We start from the raw sequence: 23646 nt of genomic DNA, 5'->3' as shown, positions 1-23646 counted from the left end.
AAAAACTGTGTATGTTGTATTTTTTCTTTACTTTTTGAAATTTCCATATAGCAAAACATGATCATATCCATTTCCTAACTCAACCCCTGTACATGTCTATACATGTATATGTCCTTAGAGTCTTTTTCAAAAGCACATTTTCTACTGTGGGCTATAATAATCACCGCCTCTGTGCTCCTGGATTCTCACTGCAAAGATTATCCTCAACCCAAGATTCTAGGGACCTTTAACAAGTTGCCCTAACTAGGAAGGTAAGATCCCTCCATATTCTGTCCCCACACCCCAACCCACACAGCGGCACAGTTGAGGACCCATCTGAGTATCTGGGACCCAAGAGTCCAGGCTTCAGTTTCACCTCTAGTGAAACAGTTGTATTCCCGGGGAGTGTCCAGTTATGCAGACAACTTAAAGAAGATGCCTTGACCACACAGTTCCTGTGATAACAGCTCTGCCACTCCCCTGCCCACTGGGAGTAATAAGCCTAAGACCCAAAGAAGAAGCCTGCAGCAGCCCTGAGGAACCCCTCTGAGAGGATGCATCTTCTTACTCTTCATCTGCTGCTCCTTCTCCTGGGTTCCAGCACCAAAGCTGGTGAGTGCTGGGGTCGCTCCCTCTCCAATCTGCAGGATCAGTTCCTAAAAGAATAAAGCTTAGTGTGTCATTTGGGACTCTCAAATGGGTCTCATAGCCCTTCTCAAGACCTTCAGAGTGAAGTCTTCTTGTGGGATGTCCTGCCCATCCTTTAAAGCTGGCATAGTTTCTAGGAATGCAGGAGCCTGGGCTGACTGAGCAGAGAATCCTAAAGCCACTGTGAGAAAGACAGGTCCAGGATACCAGGCACATTCTCTTCACCTTTGATTTCCAAGGCAGAAGATCGCCATGTGATGTTATTGTTCTGTGCCTCTGAGGGGGCAGGGCAGGAGGAACCTAGACAGTGTGTGCTGCAGGAGGGAAGATGGACCAGGGACAAGGCAGAGTGCAAAATATCAGAAGTAGGAAACTGCCTAAGTCTAAGGCAGAATTGGATCCTTGAGAAAGAAGTGGCTCTGTGGCAGAGGGCAGGCTGTGGGTGAGAGGAGCTGACGGAGGTGCCTGAGAGAAGCCTGGGCACAGTTTAGGGCAAGGAGGTCAAAGTGAGCCTCTCTCAACCTTACCCCAACTGTGTACAAGACAGAGAGCACCCGTGCCTATCTCAGGTTGTGGGCTTCTCTGTTCTAGGGGAAATCATTGGAGGCACGGAGTGCATTCCACACTCCCGCCCCTACATGGCCTATCTGGAAATTGTCACTTCTGAGAATTACCTGTCAGCCTGCAGTGGCTTCCTGATAAGAAGAAACTTTGTGCTGACAGCAGCTCACTGTGCGGGAAGGTGAGACAAGATGCTGTTTATCCTTAATATGACATAAACCACGGGATAGCAACCTGGGACACGTGCAGGTGGACCTGAGAGAGTTTCTGAGCCTAGGTCAACTGACAAGATAGATGTCATTAAATAGATGCCCTGAGCCTCGGTCACTATAAATGCAGCTCCCCTCAGAGGAGAAGGAGGATTCTCCGATATGGACCCTCCATGTCCCCTAAAACCTGGAAGACGCCCACAGCTCACTTGTCGGGATCTACCCAGTAATTTTCTGGAGGTCTCTCCTTGCTACTTTCAATAACACTGGGCATCAGCTCCAAGGTCCACAGCCCAACATTTTTAAGGAAGGAGGAACAACACCACAGGACACTTTCTACTTCCTGCACTCCTGACTAGTTCTTGCTGTAGAAAACGGGCCCTATTCAAAGTTGTCCAAACTGGGGAGGATTAACCTAACCCCCCCTCCTCCATTTCTTGCTCATTCCCCAGCAATTCCTGGGGAGCCAGCTCTGGAAAGTGTGTCTGCTCCAGAAAATACCCTTTCTCCATGCCTGTTCTCTCTTGACTCAGGCCCAAGTGCAGGTATTTCCACATTGCTCTCCTGATTAAACCCTGAGCCTGTCAACACCACAAGCAGCCCAGAACGTGGGGATGGGAAGAGGCCCATGTCCCAGGGAGGAATTCCAGCCTTTTTCCAAAATACATTCATCTCTGAACCTGTCACTGTCTCTGCTTGCCTTTCCTTTTTGTTGTTGCTGATGTTGGGTTTATTGGTAGCTTGCTTTTGAGGCACAGTCCCCTGTAGCTCAGGCTGGCCTCAAACCCACTCTGTAGCTAAGGATGACCTTGACTTCTAATCCCCCTGCCTCTACCACCCAAGTGCAGAGACTATAGGCATGAACCACCATGCCAATCTATACAGTGCTGTGGATCAAACTCAGAGATTCCCGAATGCTAGGCAAGCACCTTACCCATTGCTCCATCCTCAGGCCTCATCCTTTCTCACAACAGGTCTATAACAGTCCTCCTAGGAGCCCATAACAAAACATCTAAAGAAGACACATGGCAGAAGCTTGAGGTGGAAAAGCAATTCCTTCATCCAAAATATGATGAGTATACGGCGGTCCACGACATCATGCTACTGAAGGTATCAAGTTTCTCCCTCCGTTGTACTCCTGGAGACTTTTTCTTCTGGTCCCCATTGCTCTGAATTTACCCTTCCCTGCCTTGGACAGCATGGCCTCTTATTCTCCTGATGGACTTGATATGTTGCCCTTTCCCTCCCTGATTGCCTGGAACTATCCCCTAGCCCTCAGCCCTGGCTAAGAGTCCCTCATTCCCTTCACAGTTGAAGGAGAAAGCCAAGCTAACCCTAGGTGTGGGAACACTCCCACTCTCTGCCAACTTCAACTTCATCCCACCCGGGAGAACGTGCAGGGCAGTCGGCTGGGGCAGAACAAACGTGAACGAACCAGCCTCTGACACACTGCAGGAAGTGAAGATGAGACTCCTGGAGCCCCAAGCCTGCAAACACTTCACCAGTTTTCAACACAATTCCCAACTGTGTGCGGGCAACCCCAAGAAGATGCAAAATGTATACAAGGTGATCCTCTTACCAGGTTTTCCTAAAAGCACAACTGGGAGCCAAAGTTCTAGAAGGGGGGTGGGACAGAAGATTGTCAGCAAGTCATAGTATTTAGGAATCACCAAGTGAGGAAACAAAGGATCCATCTTCCCACGATCCTGGGTCACTCCTGCTGTGCAGACAGCGAACATGGGGTGATATGAGGAAGATAGGTTGGCTGCTCCCCAAATCAATGATGTGGCATCAGGCTCTAGACCTAACTGCAAGCTGAAATGGGTGGGTAGAGGTAGAGGCTGCCTCCTACCCATTCATGTGTTTCCTCTTTGCCCACCCCCAACAGGGAGACTCTGGAGGACCTCTCCTGTGTGCTGGGATAGCCCAAGGCATTGCATCCTATGTACATCGGAATGCAAAGCCCCCTGCTGTCTTCACCAGAATCTCCCATTACAGGCCCTGGATCAATAAGATCTTGAGGGAGAGTTAACTCTGGAGCTTGTGGCAGCCAGTGAGGAAATCTGGAACTGGAATAGTGCAGGTTTTGTGTGCCAGGTGATCTGGCCTGTCTGTAGTTCCTGCTGAAGCCCTGCAAGATTCCTGAGCTTCCAGAAGGTTCTTACAAGTCACAGAATGTTCCTAAAAGTCACCATCTTCATAAACCTCAATAAAGACCCAGATTCTCAACTGCAATGTGTATCTCTTCTCAGCTGCTCTCTTCTCCCTGTGTACAACAACCTGATTCACACCTTAAATAACTTAAGATTTGGAAGAGAGTATGAGGGACTTGGGGGTGGGATGAAGGAACAGGCAGAGACAGAAAGATACTTAAGGAAAAAGGCAGAGAGATGGAAATAGCAAAGTAAAACTAAGTGTATTCCTGGGTAGGCGAGGTCTGTATGTCCAGCTTAAACAAGAAATTACACCCATCCTCTCTTTAATATTTCTCTTTCTCCCTCTTTCTATGTCTTTCTCTCATACCTGTCTCTCAGTGAGTGGTGTGTGTGTGTATGTGTAAAATGTGTGTGTTGTGTATGTGCATGTGTGTGTATAGGTATGTGTGCCCATGCATGCACAAGTAGACCTGAAGAGAACATCAAATATTTTATTCTTTTATTCTATCACTCTCTGCCAGAATCCTTTGAGACAGGCTCCTCAATGAACCTGAAGCCACACTAGTGATCAAAAAGCCCCAAAGATCCTCCTGTCTCAAGTGCTGAGGTTACAGGCACACTTAGCCACACACTATAAGGGTGTTGGGGATTCAAACTCATGTCCTCATGCTTTCACAGCAAGCTCTCTTTGCCACTGAGCCATCTCCCATTCCCTAACTTAACTACTAACCTTATACCAATTCGAATTTTTATTTAAGAATTCAGAATCTCTGAGAACATTTTAAGTAGCAAACTGTGGACGTTGTACATCGTGGTGCGGAGCCTAGTGCGCACCACGATGTACAACGTCCACAAGCAGGGTCCTCATGCTTTCACAGCAAGCTCTCTTTGCCACTGAGCCATCTCCCATTCCCTAACTTAACTACTAACCTTATACCAATTCGAATTTTTATTTAAGAATTCAGAATCTCTGAGAACATTTTAAGTAGCAAACTGGCTGAGGAATCTTTAAAGTATTTCTGGCCTCTCTCCAGTAGAGGCCAGTAGCAACACCCTCTACACACCCAATCAAAATCTCTCCAGCTATGGATCAATGTCCCTGAGGGCAAAGGTGCAGAATGAACTTCATCTGAATTGTATACAGTCAGTACAGGTAGGACAGCTAGGGACAAACAATCTTCTCAGAGTTCATCTGGAAAAGAGATCTCCCATCTGTAAAGTTCTAACGGGAGGCAGAGGGGATTGCCTCTCAGCCACTGCCACAGAACAGATGGCTGGGAACAAGATGAGAAACTATCACAAAGCCAGCTTGAGCAACATCCATCCATGCACGAATTGCTCTGTGCAGACCGCCAGGAAGCCCAAGGCCTACAGCTGCTCCGTACAGACATTTGCCCACCAGAGCAATGGTTGGCAGAAAGCACACGGCAGGATAAGGACACCATCTGCCCATAAAGGAGTGGCCTGAGGAGAGCTAGTGGTAGCATGGGGACACCAATCAGGGACTGAGGCTGGCAACAGCCATGGCTTCTGAGGGCGGGTGGATCCCTTTGACCAGGGATTCCTTAAGAAGTGAAAGGGACATGCATGAAGACTGGTGTGTAAAGATTTGCATCTCAACATCCTTAATTTTAAAGCACACTGGAATACCATCCATGGAACAGAATTTAAATGGTAAATTTATAGGACTGAGTATTTTGATAGTTAATAATTTGTTCTCAGACAAATTTAATAATGCAGGAAAATTCAGTATGATACTTTTTTAAAAGCAATATGAAAATCTCTCCATAGTAGAGCCTCAATTTTAATTATATATGGTGTGTAGCCGTCCTGAAAAGTGCTGGAAGTGGCTAGATCAAAATAATGTAGGAAATAGTCTCTAGAGGTGAGGACTAATGACAATTTGTGCTTTGTAAATACACCAGTGTGTCCTGACCATAGAGCCTCTGCACCAGGTAAGCGCATTCACCCATCTTCAGCCCCCCACTGGCCTAGCACTGCTCCATGGACAGTAAGCATCCTGTGCTTACAGCTCACACAGCTGAGCCATCCTGAAAGCTAGAGAAGCTGAACCTTCATGAGTTCCCCTGGGCCAAGGAACAGAAATGATTAGACTTTTCTTTTTCTTCTTAATTAATTTTTACCTCCTGACCTCACTTTCCTCTCCCTTTTCTCTTCCTAAACTCTCCCCCTATCTGTTCTCTCCCCTTCTCCAACCATTCCTCCTCCATTTCTCTTCAGAAGAGGGCAGTCTCCCATGGGTATCAAGCAAACATGGCTTATTAAGTTACAGTAAAATAGGCACCTCCTCTCCTATAAAGGCTAGATGAGGAAACCCCATAAGAGGAGAGGGTCTCAAAGGCAGGCAACAGAGTCAGAAGCAGCCCCTGCTCCCACTGTTAGGCATTCCACAAGAAGACAAAGCTACACAACTGTGCCATATGTGCAGAGGGCCTAGGTCAGATCTATGCAGGCTCCCTGGGGGTGGGTTCAGTCTCTATGATCCCCTATGAGCCCAGGCTAGTTGATTCTGTGTGTTTTCTTGTGTCCTTGACCTCACTGGCTCTTAAAATCCTTCCTCCCCATCCTCTACAGGATTCCCAAGCTCTACCTAATGTTTGACCTTGGGCCTCTGCATCTGTTTCCATCAGTTGCTGGATGAACTCTCTCTGATGACAATTGAGTTAGGCATCAGTCTATAAGTACAGCAGAGTAGCATTAAGAGTAATTTCATTGCCTTCTTTTTTCCAATCGTGTTTGATTCTATCACGGGTCTCTGGCTATCTAGCCTCTGGATCCTGCCCCTCCAGGCAGAGTCGGGAGGCGGGGCGGGGGGGGGGAGGGGCTCCCTTTCGTGGCATGGATCTCAAACTGGACCAGTTATTGGTTGGCCAATTTCTGAGCCACCTTTACCCCAGCAGATCTTGTAAGCAGGACAAATTCAAAGGTTTCGCGGCTGGGTTGATGTTCAAATCCCTCCACTGCAAGTCGTGCCTGGTTTCAGGAGATAACTGGTTCAGGCTCCGTATCCCCCATTGCCAGGCCAGGAGTCTTAGGTAGTCAAGCTTCTTTGTCTACCTCCCACAGGTCACAAGGATTGCATTAACAACTATTATTTAATCTTCAATTTAAAAAGAGAGAGACCATCTCCTGAAGACAGTTTACTTTTTTTACAGACAAACGGCTATTGCCCATTCTGGATACATTATTAACATGGTATTTTCTTTCTTGGCTACCTTAAGCAAATGAGATAAATAATTCTCAACTCTCCCCCTCTGTTTTCCTTAATGCAGCTAGGTGACTTCCACTTCCAGGATTAAGATTCCTTAACACCCTTGCCTTTCTCCTAGGCCTATAGCAATGGAGCACCAGTATACTGTCAATCAAACTCTTACAGGCTTAACATGTGCTTTACCCACTCCCTTCTTCTGGTGCAAAAAAGAATATATAATATATATATATATATATATATATATATATATATATATATGCATACATACAAAGAGAGAGAGAAGGGGTGGTTGGGGATTTAGCTCAGTGCACTTGCCTAGCAAGCCAAAGACCCTGGGTTTGGTCCTCAGCTAGAGAGAGAGAGAGAGAGAGAGAGAGAGAGAGAGAGAGAGAGAGAGAAAGAAGAGAGAAGAGAGAAGAGACATCGCCCTGCCAGGGTTCTGCACTTCTGTTATGATTATTCTGCAGGTTTGTTTCTGTGAGGAAATGAAGGCAGCGCTGCTGATGCAGGCAAGATGGAGACTGACCCACCATCTCCCTTGGACCTGCCTGGTGTCACAAAGCTGCCTTGATCCAGGCACACCATCTGACTATAGACTTTTGAGACAAGCAGGCAATGGTATCCACAGATGATGACAGCCTTGGGTCCCTCCAGCAGCAGGGGAACTCTCTTGCTGGGGCCTAATGACTGCTAAACTTGGGGGCATTTTTCATAGTAGTGAGGAAGAATGTTATATCAATGTAAATGAATCCAATGCTGTTTAAGACCAATGTTGTATCCTCAGAAAATGCTGTACAGACTTGCTCCAGAGGTTTCAGCCCACTGAGCAATTACGTTGGTTCAATAATCTCTTACTGCTGACTCCCACCCCTCACTGCCCCTTCTAGTTTATGTTGTGTTTTATCCCTGCCTCCTCCGATTTTTAAAACAGCAGATTATAATAGCATTGCAAAAACCACTGCTAAACAGGTTCTGGTTCAGTACCAAGCTGTCCCCAATACAGAGGTTCAATACTTTGGTGATGTTTCTCATTAAAAAATAAATCAGGGGGAGATGTGGGGAAACTCCACTAATTAAGGTTAAAGTCCACCCTTGGCTGGACAGCCTCTGAGCTCGGTTCCATATGGAGGGCTCCCTTCATATGCAAGGCTTCTTCTCTGACCTTGTCTGGGGAATTCAAAACCTTCTACCTTCGGAATGTCCCATAGCCTTAGTTAGATTACAGGATCAACTTCTTTTCTCCTGATAAGAACTAGCTAGAACCTGAGCTTCCTGAAATGCTTCCCATGCTAGTGAGGCATTTGGGTCACTAAGCCTTCAGCCAGTGACCTTTGCCCATCCTGGATGTTCCTAACCTCAGTCCCCTAAATTATAAAAGCCTTGAACCACCCTAGTAAAGTTGGTATGACTCCCCGAAGCTGGTCCAGGGGTGATCAGTCATGGTACATACTCACAGGGCTTCCCAACCACCCGCTCCTCCCCTGACCCCCTCCCCCCCACTCACCCTTCCCTGTTCATACTCTCTGCTCTCGTTTCATATCAGTCAATGATCCCCCAGGACAAGGCGAGCCACAGTTATATGATAAATGATTTTTGAAAACTGAAAATAGGGACCAGCAGGATGTCTCAGAAGGCACTTGCTGCCCAAGCCCTGTACTTGTTACTCACCCGTATCACCAGCAGTTTCTAAGAATAGAATATTCACTGTATGACTTTCCCTTACAGGTTTTTAACGATAGGGGTGAACTGTTTCCTAAGTAAAACATAGTTAAAGTAAAACATAAATAAAGATGGAGAATTAACACAGCCAGAGATCTGTTTTAGAGCTCTGTTGGAGACCATGGTAAGTATAATTAATAATAATGGTTTGAGGGTTTTGTTTAGTTAGTTTTTGTCTTCTTTTTGAGATAGGATCTCATGTAGCCCAGGGTGGTCTTGAACTCACTATGCAGGCAAGGATAATCTCGAATCACTGGTCCTCTCACCTCTGCCTCCAAAGTCCTGGAATTACAGGGGTGTACCATAGCATCCCACTTAATAACACTATTTTTATAACTAGAACTCACTAAGAGATTTTAGATGTGGAAAGTATCTAAGATAATTAATATATTAATTAGCTTGATTTAGTCATTGCTCCTGTACACATGTAACAAAGAAACCATGTTGTGTGTCATAATTACATACAGTCTTTATTTGTCAAGTTAAAAATGAGATGAAAGGAGTCTAATATAAGCCGCCTGCCACCAGGACCTCACCCACCAACAGTGTCATTCGAGAATTCCTCTCACCTCCGCTGCTGAAAGGTTAGACAGCATCAGTGATCATCATCATCAGGTGAAGAGAAGGCCATTCTCGCTGAGAAATGGTTCCCAGTGGTGGCCGAGTTGGCATGGCACAGCATGATGCATTGTTTACTGTCTTGAAGAAAGAGCCTTTTTCTCTTTATGAACAAAGAAAGAAGTTAGAACTGTGCTCATACGTTACAGTGTTACTCATAACTTTATGAGAAACATTAGGCAATTTACCCATCTATAAATGAGTTGTCAGTTAATTATGATATCTCAATTAAGTAGAATGTGAAGTGATAAATGGTTTTACCGGTACATAGTAACATAGTGGGCTTCACTGTGGTTATTTCATCTGTAAGTGTGGAATTCTCTGCTGCTGTTTAACGCCTTGTTGCCCCCTTTATGTGCACTTGTCCTATTCTCGAATAGTTCTTCTTTGTACTGTCATAGCCTTTTTAGGCTCAGTGCTTTGTTTTCCCCTTCTGAGATTACTCATTAGATTTAAGGGGAGGTATAACTTCTCTTATGCTCCTCAGTGACAGCTCTTCCAGGGTGAGATTTCCTTTCTGTGTTGGAATGCTGGTTAGTTTTTATCAGCTTTATACAAACTGGTCACCTGGGAAGAGAGACCTTCAGTTAAGAAATTGCCTCCATCAGATTGACTTGAGGGTATGTCTGTGGGACATTGCCTTAACTAATAAATGATGGGGGAGGGCCCTACCCATTTTGAGTGATGCCATCCCTAAGCAGGTGACTCTGGGCTACATAAGAAGCATGCTAAGCAAGCCATGAGAAGCAAGCCAGTAAGCAGCACTCCTCCATGGCCTCTGCATCAGCTCCTGCCTCCAGGTTCCTGCCTTGACTTTCTGTCCTGGCTTGTGGGAGACCAGGGTGAGATAAACCAGGCCTTCAACAGCCCCCACCTAAAAGCCAAATGGTCCTTTGTTGAGAGCTGAGTCACCTCCTCCTTCCCAAGGCTGCTCTACCCCCTCCTTCACAAGGCTGCCTGTGAGAATCATCTGACTTTTGCCCTGAGCTGACACCTGGGGCTACTGAGGAGGATCTGGGATTCTGAGATAAGCTGCCCTGCGAAGCAGCACCGGGACTCTGAGATAAATCACAGAGAGTTTCAAGCCTGCAATCAGCATCCCCCCATTTGTCCTTTGCTCTGCTCCTTTGGATCATTCCTCAACCCCTCCCTATCTCCCCTCACTGTGTGCCTTGTAACCAGGCATTTAGCCGTCATTAAACAGGCCTTGACAAAACCATTGCAGGGTCTCCTTTTCTTTCCCGCCTGTTTCTCTTTCAGGCTCGGTCCCCCTCGACCCACAAAAATAACTAGGTCCCGCAGGATGGGATACTGGCTTCCTTCAGTGACAGACTATGACCTATAAGCTGAGCTGAAATAAACATTTTCTCCAAATATTGGTTTAGGTCAGTGTTCATCTCAGCAAAAGAGACCAATTTAGGACAGTTAGTTCTTAAGTTAGCCCTTTGTAAGTTGTTGATTTTTTATTTTGTTTTTGTTTTGTGTTGTGTTGGTTTGTGTTGTTTTGCGTGTTGGTGTCTTCACATTGATAATAGAAGCTTCTGCGTGTTAGAATGTGGTCCACTGCCACAGGAACCTCTTATCTATGGCTCTTCTTAAACAAGTTGTTCCATTTCTTCGGAGAGAAGTCCTACCTGTAGCCTAAACCTTTGAGCTTCAGGTGGTCACTGAGCAGCATCGGCAGGACTGGGGACAGCGCAGTGTCAGCTCTCTGCCTCTGATACAGAATGCACAGCTCAGAGCTCTGGACTCCAACAAACTGCAGAGCAAACCCAGAGTGGGAATGTGGGCCCAGCGTAGAGTCACTGCTCCTCAAATCCTCTGTCCTGCAACTGTTACACTCGGGCCTGACAACTGCCCATAGCTCACTCCTTTCAAGCAAGTTGACTGGTTATCTGGGGCCAACAGAGGGAACACACACAATGACTTTGAAGAGGAATCTTTCTTTTTCTTTTTCAACCAAGTCCTATTTGCTTTTCTAAAGCAATTTGTTTATTTACATGTGACTGTATACATGTGTGGGGATGGGGTTGGGAGAGATGGGACAGGGGTCACATGGGCTCATATGCATACAGAGACCTGAGAGGGCACTGAGTGCCCTCACCAATTTGTCGCCACCTATTCCTTTCCAGCACGGTCTCTCCTGAACTGTAAGCTTCTGTCTTCTCTATTAGCCTGGAAGCCATCAAACCCTCTCTCTTACACCTAGGAGCTGGGGTCACAGCCCACCGGGTGCACCCAGCTTGTTACATGGTGTGTGCTGGGGTTGAATTCCAGTTATTGTGGTTTTATAGCAAGCACCCTTTACCTACCTTAACTGTCTCCCCAGCCCACTATCTGCTTTTTCTGCAAATAACAATTTAATGTGAGAACACACACAGTCACACAGACGGGTACATACATGGGCCCACACAGACACATGCTCACAAACACAAACACAGAGACACACACACAGAGACACACACAACCACAAACACACAGACATACCACACAGACACCACACACACACAGACACACACACATACACTCACATACACACACACACACACTTACACAAACACACAGACACACACAGATATACCACACACACACACACAGACATAACACACACACACACTCTCTCACACACACACACTCACACACACTGTATTAGTTACATTTCACCTCTCTGTGACCAAATTCACCTAAGGACTTGTACTGGTTAATTTTGTGTCAACTTGACACAGCTGGAGTTATCACAGAGAAAGAAGCTTCAGTTGGGGTAATGCCCCCATGAGATCCAGCTGTGGGGCATTTTCTCAATTAGTGATCAAGGGGGAGAGGCCCCTTGTGGGTGGGCCCATCTCTGGGCTGGTAGTCTTGGATTCTATAAGAAAGCAGGCTGAGCAAGCCAGGGGAAGCAAGCCAGTAAAGAACATCCCTCCATGGCTTCTGCATCAGCTCCTACTCCCTGACCTGCTTGAGTTCCAGTCCTGACTTCTTTCAGTGATGAACAGCAATGTGGAAATGTAAGCCGAATAAACCCTTTCCTCCCCAACTGCTTCTTGGTCATGATGTTTGTGCAGGAATAGAAACCCTGACTAAGACAGGACTCTCAGCGCTTTCATAACCCTGTGCTCCTGGAGAATTCCATCTGTTGGCAACCTCTGCCTTCCTGTCTGATCTGACAGGCTGTTCCCACAGCCTCATGCTCAGCCCTGGCCCCGGGCTTTGTCTTTCCCAGTCTCCCATGCACATGACGTTAGCAGGAAGTACTTCAGCAGTGCATTGTAAATCACCCTTCCTTAAACTGTACTTGAGCTTCCCACTCCTGGATCCCAGCCCATGTGGAGGACTTGCTGGCACAGCTGTGCTGAGTTAAAAGGTAAGTTCTCAAGTCCCTCTGCAGGGCCTCGCCAGACTCCACTTGGTGCAGCAAGTTTAAGGCAAATCAACCTTTAAAAAGAGAGAGAAGACACAAATTAAAGTTAAAGCATTAAAATGCAGAAGCTTGGGGGAATGTTTTGGAAATCTGTATTTGGATCCCCAGGCTATCGTATGGCTGGAACAAAATACAGGTGACAGCTGTCACTGGAGATGAGCACTTAATATGTGTGCATTTAATATGTATTTAGAGCCAGGGATGGGATGCAGGTCTGTAATCCCAGCACCTACAAGATAGAGGCAACCAGATCTCTGAGTTCTAGACCAATCTGGGCTACAAGATGAGACCCTGTCTCAAAAATAAACAAAAAACAGAACAGAAAGGCAGGCAGGATGGTGCATGCCTTCATTCCCAGCACTGGGGAGGCAAAGTCAGGCAGATCTCTGAGTTCAAGGTCAGCCTGATCTACAGAGCAAGTTTCAGGACAGCCAGGGCTACACAGAGAAACCCTATCAAAAACAAGCAAAACAACAACAACAACAAAAAAAAAAAAAAAACAGAAATAATTGACACATGCTCTTGGCCACTATAGTCATGCATTTAAAATTCAAAGGAACATGTTTTGAATTTTAAAAAAACAAAGATAAAAAATTTTATAGAAACATTAATTACGTTACACAATAGAAGAACTGCCACATAACAAAACTTTTTCAGTAAAACAAAATTAGACTTAACAGTACAATTTTATATCCTTAAAGCACACCCCTGAATATAAGAAAGTCAAATTTTGGAGGCTGGAGAGATGGCTCAGTAATTAAGAGCACTGACTGCTCTTCCAGAGGTCCTGAGTTCATTTCCCAGCAACCACATAGTGGCTCACAGCCATCTCTAACTGAATCTGATGCCCTTTTCTGGTGTGTCTGAAGACAACTACAGTGTTCTCATATAAATAAAATTAAAATCAAAATTTTAATGAACAACAGGCTAAAGTTAATCAGAGAAAAATTAAAAAGATAATAGCAATAGATTGACTGAATAGACTAAAAGAAAGAGGAGCTTATCTGGATAAAAAAAATAGATTAATGACATGAAGATAAAAATTTGATTTAAATTTTATTGGTAGAATGATTAAGGAAAGCATATTAAAATGCATAACTGTTTTCTTCCTCTCAAACCCCTCTTCAGTGGCAGCAAAAGAAGTGGATGATGAATTTCTCCTTCTCACGCATAGAGAGGAAGGAAAGAGGAGACAATAAGAAAGTGGAAGTGTAGCCCAGTTCTGCTTCTGCCCTGGGGGGGGGGAGGGGGAGGGGGTAGCGAAGTGTCAAGCACCTGGGCTCTGCTTCCACCCTCAGGGTGTTCAAGGAGAAGTTCAAGAGATGGTTTTCAGTGTTACAGCACTTCTTTATTGGGGGAGGGGTAAAACAGCTCTTCTAGATGATATTATGTGAAACAGCAGCTCTCTTTTCTAATGTATGTATGTATGTATGTATGTATGTATGTATGTATGTATTATGTATCCCTTTATTTATTCCTTTTCCATCCCAATCTCTCCCCTCCCAGTCCGACCATTACACATCCCTCCCCCCATTACCCTGTCCCCTTCTCCTTAAAGAAGGGGAAGCCCCCCTTGGGTACCACCCCACCTACATCAGCTCTATTGGGGGTGGGGTATAACAGTCTTTATAAACCATGGGGAGTAGGTTTTCAAAGAGAGCATACATTATTGGCTGGAACTAATGTACTGGGAATGCTTTATTTTCAAGAAGACAGATTCCAGGTGCTTAAACATGTAATCTGACCAAGAGGCTATGTGACTTCCTCACGAATGACTGAGACCAGATTGTGGGGCTATTTGGCTTGCAGGCCAAGAACAGGGAGGGCACGATCCTTACTCCTGCCAGTCTCAAGATAAGATTTTGGTCTCAAGATGAGATTTTTCGGGGTTTGGATGCTTCCTGACCTCGCTCTTGTTCCAGGCCCTATGTGGAAGAACAAAATGAACTGGAGAGTCCCGATGCCACTATTGAACCCCCCCCAGGGGGGGTTGGTAGCAGCAGGTCTGCCCCTCAGCCTCCAGTAATTAGATATTGTAACTCCCTCTCTGTTACTCCCATAAAAGGGGGAGATTTTTTTTTTTTTAGATTTATTTATTTATTATATGTAAGTACACTATAGCTGTCTTCAGACACTCCAGAAGAGGGCGTCAGATCTTGTTACGGATGGTTGTGAGCCACCATGTGGTTGCTGGGATTTGAACTCAGGACCTTTGGAAGAGCAGTCGGGTGCTCTTACCCACTGAGCCATCTCACAAGCCCAAAAGGGAGAGATTTATTCACAGGATAAGATAAAATAAAAAAGTGTCTGAGGTGGGGTTCCAGAAGCCAACTTGAAACTGGGAATTCTCACTGACAACAGAAGCGGAAAGTCAACTTTAAGCACTGAATCCTGAGGTACACCGTTTGTTTTCTGCCCTGTGTGTGCTCCCTGATGTGAACATGTGTCCTTATGCTCAGCAAAGACACTAACGTGTGTATTTTGGAGTCCCCCCCTAGCTCCAGAGGAAAGAAGTAAAGATATATACCCTAGGGGACCGTCAACCAGACCTTACACACAAGTTCATGCCTGGTGAGCTTTAGTGAGTTCTTAGCCAGGCCACCAAAGGTTCCATCTGAGCTGACACTTCAAAACAACAGTAGGAAAAGGTAAGAAAATCCAACTTTGTGTCTCCCTTTTTTTTAACCCATGAAGACCAGTTTGTGCAGCCAATATTTTTGGAACGTCCATCCATTGGAGCATGGTCAACAGGGACTACACTCTTACTGGAGCATGGTCAACAGGGACTACACTCTAAGAGCAAGCTGATTCTCTCCCTCCCCACAGTTAACAACTGCCAATAACTATTTGGTGGCACACAGCTGAAGCCCAAGCGTTCAGAATGCTGAGGCCAGGAGATTGCCATGAGTTGCAGAACTGCCTGGAATATGGAACAATGCCCTGATGTTGGGAGAGGGGGGTGCAATGTTACAGTGTCTAATTAGACATGACCCCTCGCCTTTCTCCCTGGAACCAAAAAGCATCCCCTTGTAGAAGACGGTTGAAGGCCAATCTAAAATCCATCTCCTCTCCAACATGGATCCATTGTCCTGGCTTTGGTCCTCAAATAACAAATATTAAAACAATTTAAAAAAAAAAAGAGAGAATCAATGTGAAATTGGAGGTGTTTGGTTGTGAGATTATAATTGATTAGGTGTTTTTTTTTTTACAATCTCCAAATTGCCATATTCATTTTTACAATCAATTATCAGTTTAGCACAGAACACAAAAAGTACAAGAGGTTTTGTCTGAAACATCTCCCCGTGGGTCCAGAATACAAACTGAAACAGAGCATAAACCAGAAAGATCCTTCCAGAAGACGACAGAGCCAGTTCCCCAGGGCAAAGGGCCCTCCAGGCCTGTGGCTGAAGAAACCACTCAGGAACAGCCATGAGGAAGCTGGGCACTGATGAACCCTGATGCCACAGCCCAGGGCCTGCTGTCCTATGTCAGTGGCCCCATCACATGTTCCCCACGGACCTGTAGCCAGGAGAGATGAGAACTTCTGGCCGTAAGGTTTGATTGAGAGTTACTGGGAGTTACTGAAAACCAGAGTGGGTAGTTGTGTGAGCCTCACGCCTTAACAAAATAAGTTTCGTGTCACCCCTGGGAAGGGGTCATCTAGACCTGTCCAACACAGGCTCTGGCCAAGATGAATACCTTGTCAAATCAAGACAGCATGGTACATAAAGTTAAAAGAGATGGGCAGGCGTAGTTTCTAGGGCAGGGTCAGCTGTAAACTATCCTGTGATTGTGAACGTTATTTATAAAAGCCATCTGTGGTTGCCTTTCTGGGCACAAGATCTCTCAGGCTGCCAGGCTAGAGGGGCATGGAAAGAGAAGCCTACAGATCTGCCCGATTGTTTGATCTGTGGCTGGAGCCGTTATTAGTGTGCCCATGGTTTTGATTAAGTGACAAGGGGCTTCCGCCCTTACCCAAGCTTTCGGCACTTCTAACTTCTTCAGATAATTGATGTATATTTTTGTCTGTTTTCATTTTGGTTATGTGGACTCAAGGTCATCAAATGAAACATAGAAAAGTTGGCTATGTGACTTCAAATTCATTTCATTAAAAATTATACCCACGAGCAGATGCCCAGCACGATGAGACCTTTGTAGTTTTCATGATGAAAATCTGCTGTGGTTTCATCCAGCACATGACCTTATCTGCGCTGGAAACTGCACCAAGACCAACGGCATGCTTTCCATTATCAGCTCGAGCTCTGGGCTCTGAAACGGTCACCTCGGCTTCTCCTTCAGTCCTTTGTTCTCCAAGGACCCTTCAGCCAGGGGCCAGTCCCGACAGATAGCACAATGACATAGGAAACTTTGAGGAAAGTTCACTGACGGGACTATTTGCAAAGGAGACAGCGTTCTGGAGACTGATGGGGAGGTGTGGAGGGGGCACACCAGAGCAGCAGAGGGATATTGCCTCGGCCTCTTCAACACGGAGGTCTGGTCAGGGAGAGGCTATGGGAGCTCTGAAGAGAGGAGAAACTCTTCATGTGGCTGCAGCATAGGAGCTGTGGGCTGTGTGCAGTCCACCGAGAACTCAGAGTGGACTCAGTAGTCTGGCAGAGAGAGTATGTGGATAAGTCCAACCTCCTGCCCAACCCCTGCCAGAGCTTCCAGTAGCCAACTCCAACTACAAAACTGCCCACCAATATGGATCCCAGGGCTGGGTGGAGAGTGGACCCGGAGTGGTGTCTTAGTCTCTTTTGTGTTATTATTACAGAATACTGGGTAACAAATAAAGAAAATCTGACCTGTCACTTTTGTTGCAACCGAGAGGACAAATAACCCCAGGTCTCTTACCACCCTGAGGGTCAAGCCTTGTACCCTGCATGCACGTTAGAGATGTATATACTTACGAGTTAGCCTGATGTGTAAACTAGGAGACCAGGATAAGAAGAACCGAATAAACATCTGTGTAACTGCGCCACTGTTAGGTAGCAATTTCCTCCATATTGAAACTTTCTACCCTGGGGGGGGAGACTCCTAGGACTCAGGCAGTGCCTAAGCTGGCTCATACAGACTCCAGAAACAGGGCTAGAGAGGGCTCAGCCATCAAGAGGATGTCCTGCTCAAATAGAGGACCCAAGTTTGGTTGCCAGCATGAGCACATTGGGCAGCTCCCAACTACCTGTAACACCAGCTATTAGGTGATCCTCTGGACTCTGCAGGCACTGGCACGTGTGTGTGTGTGTGTGTGTGTGTGTGTGTGTGTGTGTGTGTGTGTGTGTNTGTGTGTGTGTGTGTGTGTGTGTGTGTGTGTGTGTATGTCTGTATGTCTCTCTGTGTGCGTGTGTGTCTGTGTGTGTGTGTATGTCTCTGTCTCTGTGTATGTCTGTGTGTGTGTATGTATGTGTGTGTCTGCATGTGTGTGTGTTTGTGTGTCTGTGTGTGTGTATGTCTGTGTGTATGTCTGTGTGTGTGTGTTTGCGTGTCTGTGTGTATGTATGTCTCTGTCTCTGTGTATGTCTGTGTGTGTGTGTCTGTGTGTGTGTGTGTGTGTGTGTGTGTGTGAACAACTCAGAATTCTTCCAAGGTCCTGTCCTCTTCAAGGTTGCATAAACAGAAGACTGCTTAGGAGACAGCCTCTCCATCCTGCCAAACCTCCTGCAGGTTGTGCAAAGAGCCCCAGGGTTCCAGCTTTCTGAAGCATCACCCAAGAGTTGACAGTCAGTCGGCTGACTCTGAGTCACCCAGGCTCCCAGGGGACTCTCTGGTTCACCAAGCTGCACTTTGGCATTACTGTTGCTTTAGTTTGTTGTCATTTCCTTCTTGATGAGAAGATGTTTCTTTATGTCTTCCCAGGAACAGTTCCACCACCACCACCACCCACCAGCCAAGATGATAACTCAGAAATAATGCGTTCTAGGTAAAATAACAGTTTAGTAGCACACTCAGAAACTTGAAACAATGCAGAGGGTGGTCTCTTGGGAACCAAATGCACCGTGATGGATGGCAATGGACCCTGTCAACTTCACCAACTGGTAGCCTCTACTGTTGCTGATTTGCATGTTGTATCCTTACAATTAAATGACATAAGTCTTCGGTGTGTGGCTTTTGATGATGAAGTGTATTTCTTCCCAGTCTTCATCAGGAAGAAGGGTCAGAGTAGATTACACTCACCTGGTACAGAGACTGTTGTTCTTGCTGTGTTTATCCTGTATTCTCTCCTGACATAGTCCAGAAGGACTCTGTTCAGACAGTTCAGTGGCATCAGAGTACTTCACTATATTAATGACATGGAGCCCCAAGAGGGGCACTGCGTGGTCTCTTTGGAGTTTGCAGCTAGCATGTAGCACACTTGGGAATACTAAACTGAACCATTTATTGGGTGCCTCGGATAGCTATCAGTTTTCAGAATATCTCCCAAAACAAGAGCAGATCCTGCATCAGGTTCTGGATGCTGAGTAGCCTCAGCTCTTGACCAAAGGACCCAATAGCTGCCATGACAAACCGAGGTGGGTTCTCTGAAAGAAGGAAGTCAATGGGTGAAATACTGTAATGAGGCCGTGCCACATGCCGCAGAAAACTACTTACCACAGAGAATTGAACTCCTGCAACACCAGCAGCCTCTAGTCAACACTGATTGACCTCAGGATGTAACTGGATGTATGAGCAGAGCTGCCCATTGTGAGCTGAATATCAGAGCCACCAAACCCCAAGGAGGCACTCTAGAGATCACTGGGAGAGCCTGGCTCTTCTGTCTCCCCAACTTTTGGTTCCACTCGACGCCTCCAGGGCCAGGTATAAAGCCAGGGCTAGACTAAATCTAAAGCTATAGCTTCCAGCTGCCATGCCAAGCTTCTCTTGACAAATGTGTGCACAACAGAGAAGTGACCATGCGACCCTGGTCATCACAGAGACAAAGCTGTTGCTACATAACAATGCAATCATGGCTCAGGGTGTAGCAGGACTCCTTCTTGGTGACTCTATGCCTGGTGATAACTGTAATGTGAAACTGCCAAAAGCCTACCCTGATAAAGGTACAATGACCTCAGAGATAAAGGTCTTTGTTATCCCGATGGATGACAACTTAAACCAACAGAACGGCCTGCCATAGAGGAGGGACAGAAACGGTGCTAATAGAGAAAGATAGTGACTTCAGGATCAACTGTAACAGTACAGAATGCAGCTCGTCCCTATAAAGGTGTTTTGAGATGGTATCCACATTTTAATTAGTAGATTTTGAAGCATGTTATCCCTTAAATATGTGTGGGCTTAAAGCAAGGGGCGGGTTCTCAAGGCTACAACACGGAAGCCCTATCTGTGGACCTGGGGAGACAGCTCTGTGATAAAGTCTCTGTTGCGTAAGCCTGAGGACTTTGCTGTGTCTCACTCTTGAGGCCCAAAAGCCCACCCAGGAGCCAACTTTGATGTAATCACAGTAGAGTCTTTATTTACCAGCTTGGGCCTATTTACCTCTGACCCTGACAAAGCAGGATCGTTTGGTGAAAAAGCCTTGAACCCTCATTGGGACAAGATTTTATAGAAAATGGGAGTCAGCAAGGGGGTGTCTAGCCTCTAATTGAATGACTATTGTAAGCTGACAAGTGGGTGCTCTAAAGCAAAACCACGAACACTCACAAATGCCCTGAGAGTACATCTGAAACAGTCAGACTAATGTTTGACTGACTGTTGTTAGGAAGTAGCTAGGGAGTAACTCTGAGGGATGGGCCAAGGACAAGCCATGGGGTCCTTTCTGGTACTTGGGTGTAGCTTGGGTTCAGCTGTAGGTCAAGTTCTTAGGCTTTTTTTTTTTTCCTTTTAAGATGGAGGCCAGTCCCAAGATGAAGTAGGTTTGGCCTCAAATTTCCCTGCTTTCTCTGGTAACTAGAAGGCCCAATCATTGGACTTCCTGAAGCTCCTCAGCTTTGTTATGGAGGGACTGGTAGTATTAACTAAGCTCATGAAAACAGCCAGTAACAGGGCTGTGTTTCCATGACTCAGTTAACTCGGGCCTGGATGTATTGGTGACCTGAAAGGCCCTGACCATCATATTTTAGAGGGGGTCATGGTTGTCATTGTCCAATCCTTGTGGTGTCCCTGGGGTTTGGGTAGGGCCCCCATCAATGGGAGACAGAGGGGAGTCCTGTTCTGGCCCAAGGGACAGTCAAACAGGGTCTGGGGAACCACCTGTGGAGAGAATGAAAGATGAGAAACACAAGGAAGGACAACAAGTCTGATTGATCAAGCTATCAAATGTTTATTATTCCCAGGCAGGTTTTATGCCCACAGAAGCAGGGTACGGGGAGGGGGATGACATAGCATCGCTTTGTTTCTGGGGGAACGCACCTGTTCCCCAGAGCAGGCTATTGGCTGGGTTAAAAAGTTCAGCAGGAGGAACAGAACAGAGTGGGTTGCTAGGTACCTGTCCACAAGATCTACAGCTATTTGTTCTTAACTGGGGGTAGGACTTTCCCATAGAGGCCTCAACTTTTTCCCACAGAAATCTCAACTAAGCTAGTGCTTTTCCACTAAGGCCAAGACTTTGTAAGTAAGCACTTAATGGCTGACAAGGCAATTAACATTCAAACAGGGTTGCTCCCAACAGAGTCCTGAGGCTGAATTTTCTCCTGTTGGTCAGGGGTCATCGTTAACTGTAAATGAATGTTGTGGGTCTCTGATGTAATCACATCGACCTTCAGAGCTGTGAGTGTGGTCAAGATGATAGCATAGGGACCTTTTTAACTAGGCTCTAATGGCCCCTGCTGGAGGGGGACCTGTTTCATAGAGAACACGTAAGTTTAGGCCAAATATGTTTATGAGGCCCTTGGACATCTTTGGGATTGTCCAGCAACTGGCCATCCTCCAATTCAGTGAAGACCTCAGCCTGTGTGTTAAGAATAATGGGAAGACAGAGTAGTATCCTGAACGTGATTTCAGGAGGGGCGAGTCCCATCTGGTGAGGGAAGTTTCATACCCAGTAGAGAGTGAAGAGAAAAGAGTTAATTCAGTCATTGTCAGTCTCTTAAGTCAATTTAGTTAAGGTCTCTTTTGGAGTCTTATTTATCTTTTTTACCTGTCCTGAGCTCTGGGGTCTGCATGTGCAATACAGTTTTTAATCAACCTCTAGAATACTGGCTACTCCCTGACTTGGCTGGTCCACTGTCTGACCCCTATCATCTAAGGAAACCTTGGCAGGATGTCCTTTAAGAGTTTCTTTGTCACTGTCGACGTAGTTTTATGTTTGGCGGGGAAAGCCTCAGTCCAACCAGAAAATGTTTCTATAGACATCAGTAAATATTTGTATCTACATTTTTCTGGTTTTATCTCCGTGACATCAGTCTCTCGGTAGGCTTCTAGGCTTTGAGCCTCTGAACCTGTCACGGGGTCCTTTTTATTAGTCACCGTGTTAGCTAGCTGGTAGGCTTTATAGTTCTCGGCCATCTCAGCTATCTTTGAGTTGGCCTCTCTAATCTTGATATTGGTATGTCGTGTTTTCCAGATGCCCGTGCGGGGAGAGCGGTGGATCTTCTGCAGTGCGTGTAGTCTCATTTTTTTTTTCTGGCACAATGAGTTTGTAATCTGTTGTTCTCCACCATCTGCATAACACTGGGACACAGGCAAATTCCTAGTCCAGATTATGTCATCTTTTGGATGCTTAGGGTGGTCAGGGGGAGTAGGATCCCCCAGATCCAGGGAAGTCAGGAGCAAGAGAGGTCCGATTTCTAGGGAAGTGTGTCGGACTGCTTTATCTGCCCTGCTGTTATCCTCTGAAACTGGGTCCTTCCCTCTCTGGTGTCCTGAGCAGTGAATGATGGCCAGTTTTTAGGCCCCTGAAGAACCCTTGGTAGGGAGAGGATTTCCTTCTTATTTTTGATAGTCTTTCTTTCTGCCGTCAGAAGGCCTCTGTCTCTATGAACAGTCCCATGGACATGAGTCACACTGGCTCTCCACAGCTTGTGTCTTTTCTCAGCTCCAATGCCTTGGTTAGAGCTATCAGTTCAGCTTTCTGGGATGACCTTCTAGATTCAAGTGGCTCTACCCGTATGATTTCGGTGTTTGAGACCATCGCTGTCCCAGCATACCTCTGTCCATCCAGAACGAAGCTCTTACCACTGGTGAATCACGTTACCTCTGCATCCATCAAGGGGCTATCGTGAAGATCTGGTCTGGCTCCATGGGTGTGAGCCAAAATGTCCAAGCAGTCATGCAGTGGCCTGTCAAGGTCTGGGGCAGGGGGCAGGGTAGCTGGGCTTATGGCCACTGGGGCCTGAAAGGTTATCTTAGGGGGATTTAAGAAGAGAGACTGGTAATGAGTCATTCTGGCATTGGTGATGGTCAGGCTTTGGCCCAGTGACAGTTTGTCAGTGTCCTTCACCAGGAGGGCTGTGAGTGTGATGATGTGTAAACAGGGGTGGGGGCAGCCTCTAGCAACAGGGGTCTCAGATCTCTCATCCACAAAGAGATGGAAAGATTTAGTCACCTCTGGCAATCCCAAAGCTGGTGTAGAAATTCCTCTCTGAATATGTTTCTCCCAGATTTAGGGAGGTTGCCTATGGTTGGCAGGGTTGGACCTTCCTAGTGGAAGTTCCTGGGTCTCATCTAAGCATTTTTTTTTTTGGTTTGGTTGGTTTCTGTTGTCACCAAGAGGTGATCCATAAACTGTTGAACAAACTTTATCTTTAGGTTCTAGCAAGACAGAACGTTGTTTGGCTCTATTATCAACAAGGAAGCTGGTGAGTTTCCCCTCTATTTTTAGGGCTACCCTGGGCATCTTTTAAGGCAATAGTTTAAATAGGCTTTTTCTTCTTGGGGCATTATCTAGCCCAGTGGCCCTCTTTATTATAATAAGCACATTGGTTCTTTCTCAAGTGGGGACTTTTTAATCTTTAGGGCCCCCCTTATCTCTTTTTCTGGGGGCCATCTGTTTTGGGTATCTCTTACAGTCTTCTGGTTCAGTCCGGCCACGGCTGTCAACAGGATCTTTGTCAGGTCATAAGTCTGCTGCCTCCGCTCTTTAAACTATCTTTCCTGTGTGTGTGTGTGTGTGTGTGTGTGTGTGTGTGTGTGTGTATGTTTTCCCCCCTAAGTAGGTTTGACCTCTCATCT

At 46.1% G+C, this 23646-nt stretch overlaps 1 protein-coding gene across 1 annotated transcript; it reads left to right on the top strand.

Annotated features, from left to right (window-relative positions):
• The first annotated feature begins 390 nt into the window (after positions 1-390).
• On the top strand, positions 391-3632 carry LOC110325712 (chymase). Its single transcript, XM_021203823.1, has 5 exons — positions 391-591; positions 1219-1369; positions 2372-2507; positions 2709-2963; positions 3286-3632. The coding sequence occupies exons 1-5, from the start codon at positions 534-536 to the stop codon at positions 3427-3429; spliced, it is 744 nt and encodes a 247-aa protein (XP_021059482.1). The 5' UTR covers positions 391-533; the 3' UTR covers positions 3430-3632.
• Positions 3633-23646: the final 20014 nt, after the last annotated feature.

This window comes from Mus pahari, chromosome 8, assembly GCF_900095145.1.
Source record: "Mus pahari chromosome 8, PAHARI_EIJ_v1.1, whole genome shotgun sequence".
NCBI lineage: Eukaryota > Metazoa > Chordata > Mammalia > Rodentia > Muridae > Mus > Mus pahari.
This window is presented reverse-complemented; position numbering and strand designations above follow the sequence as displayed.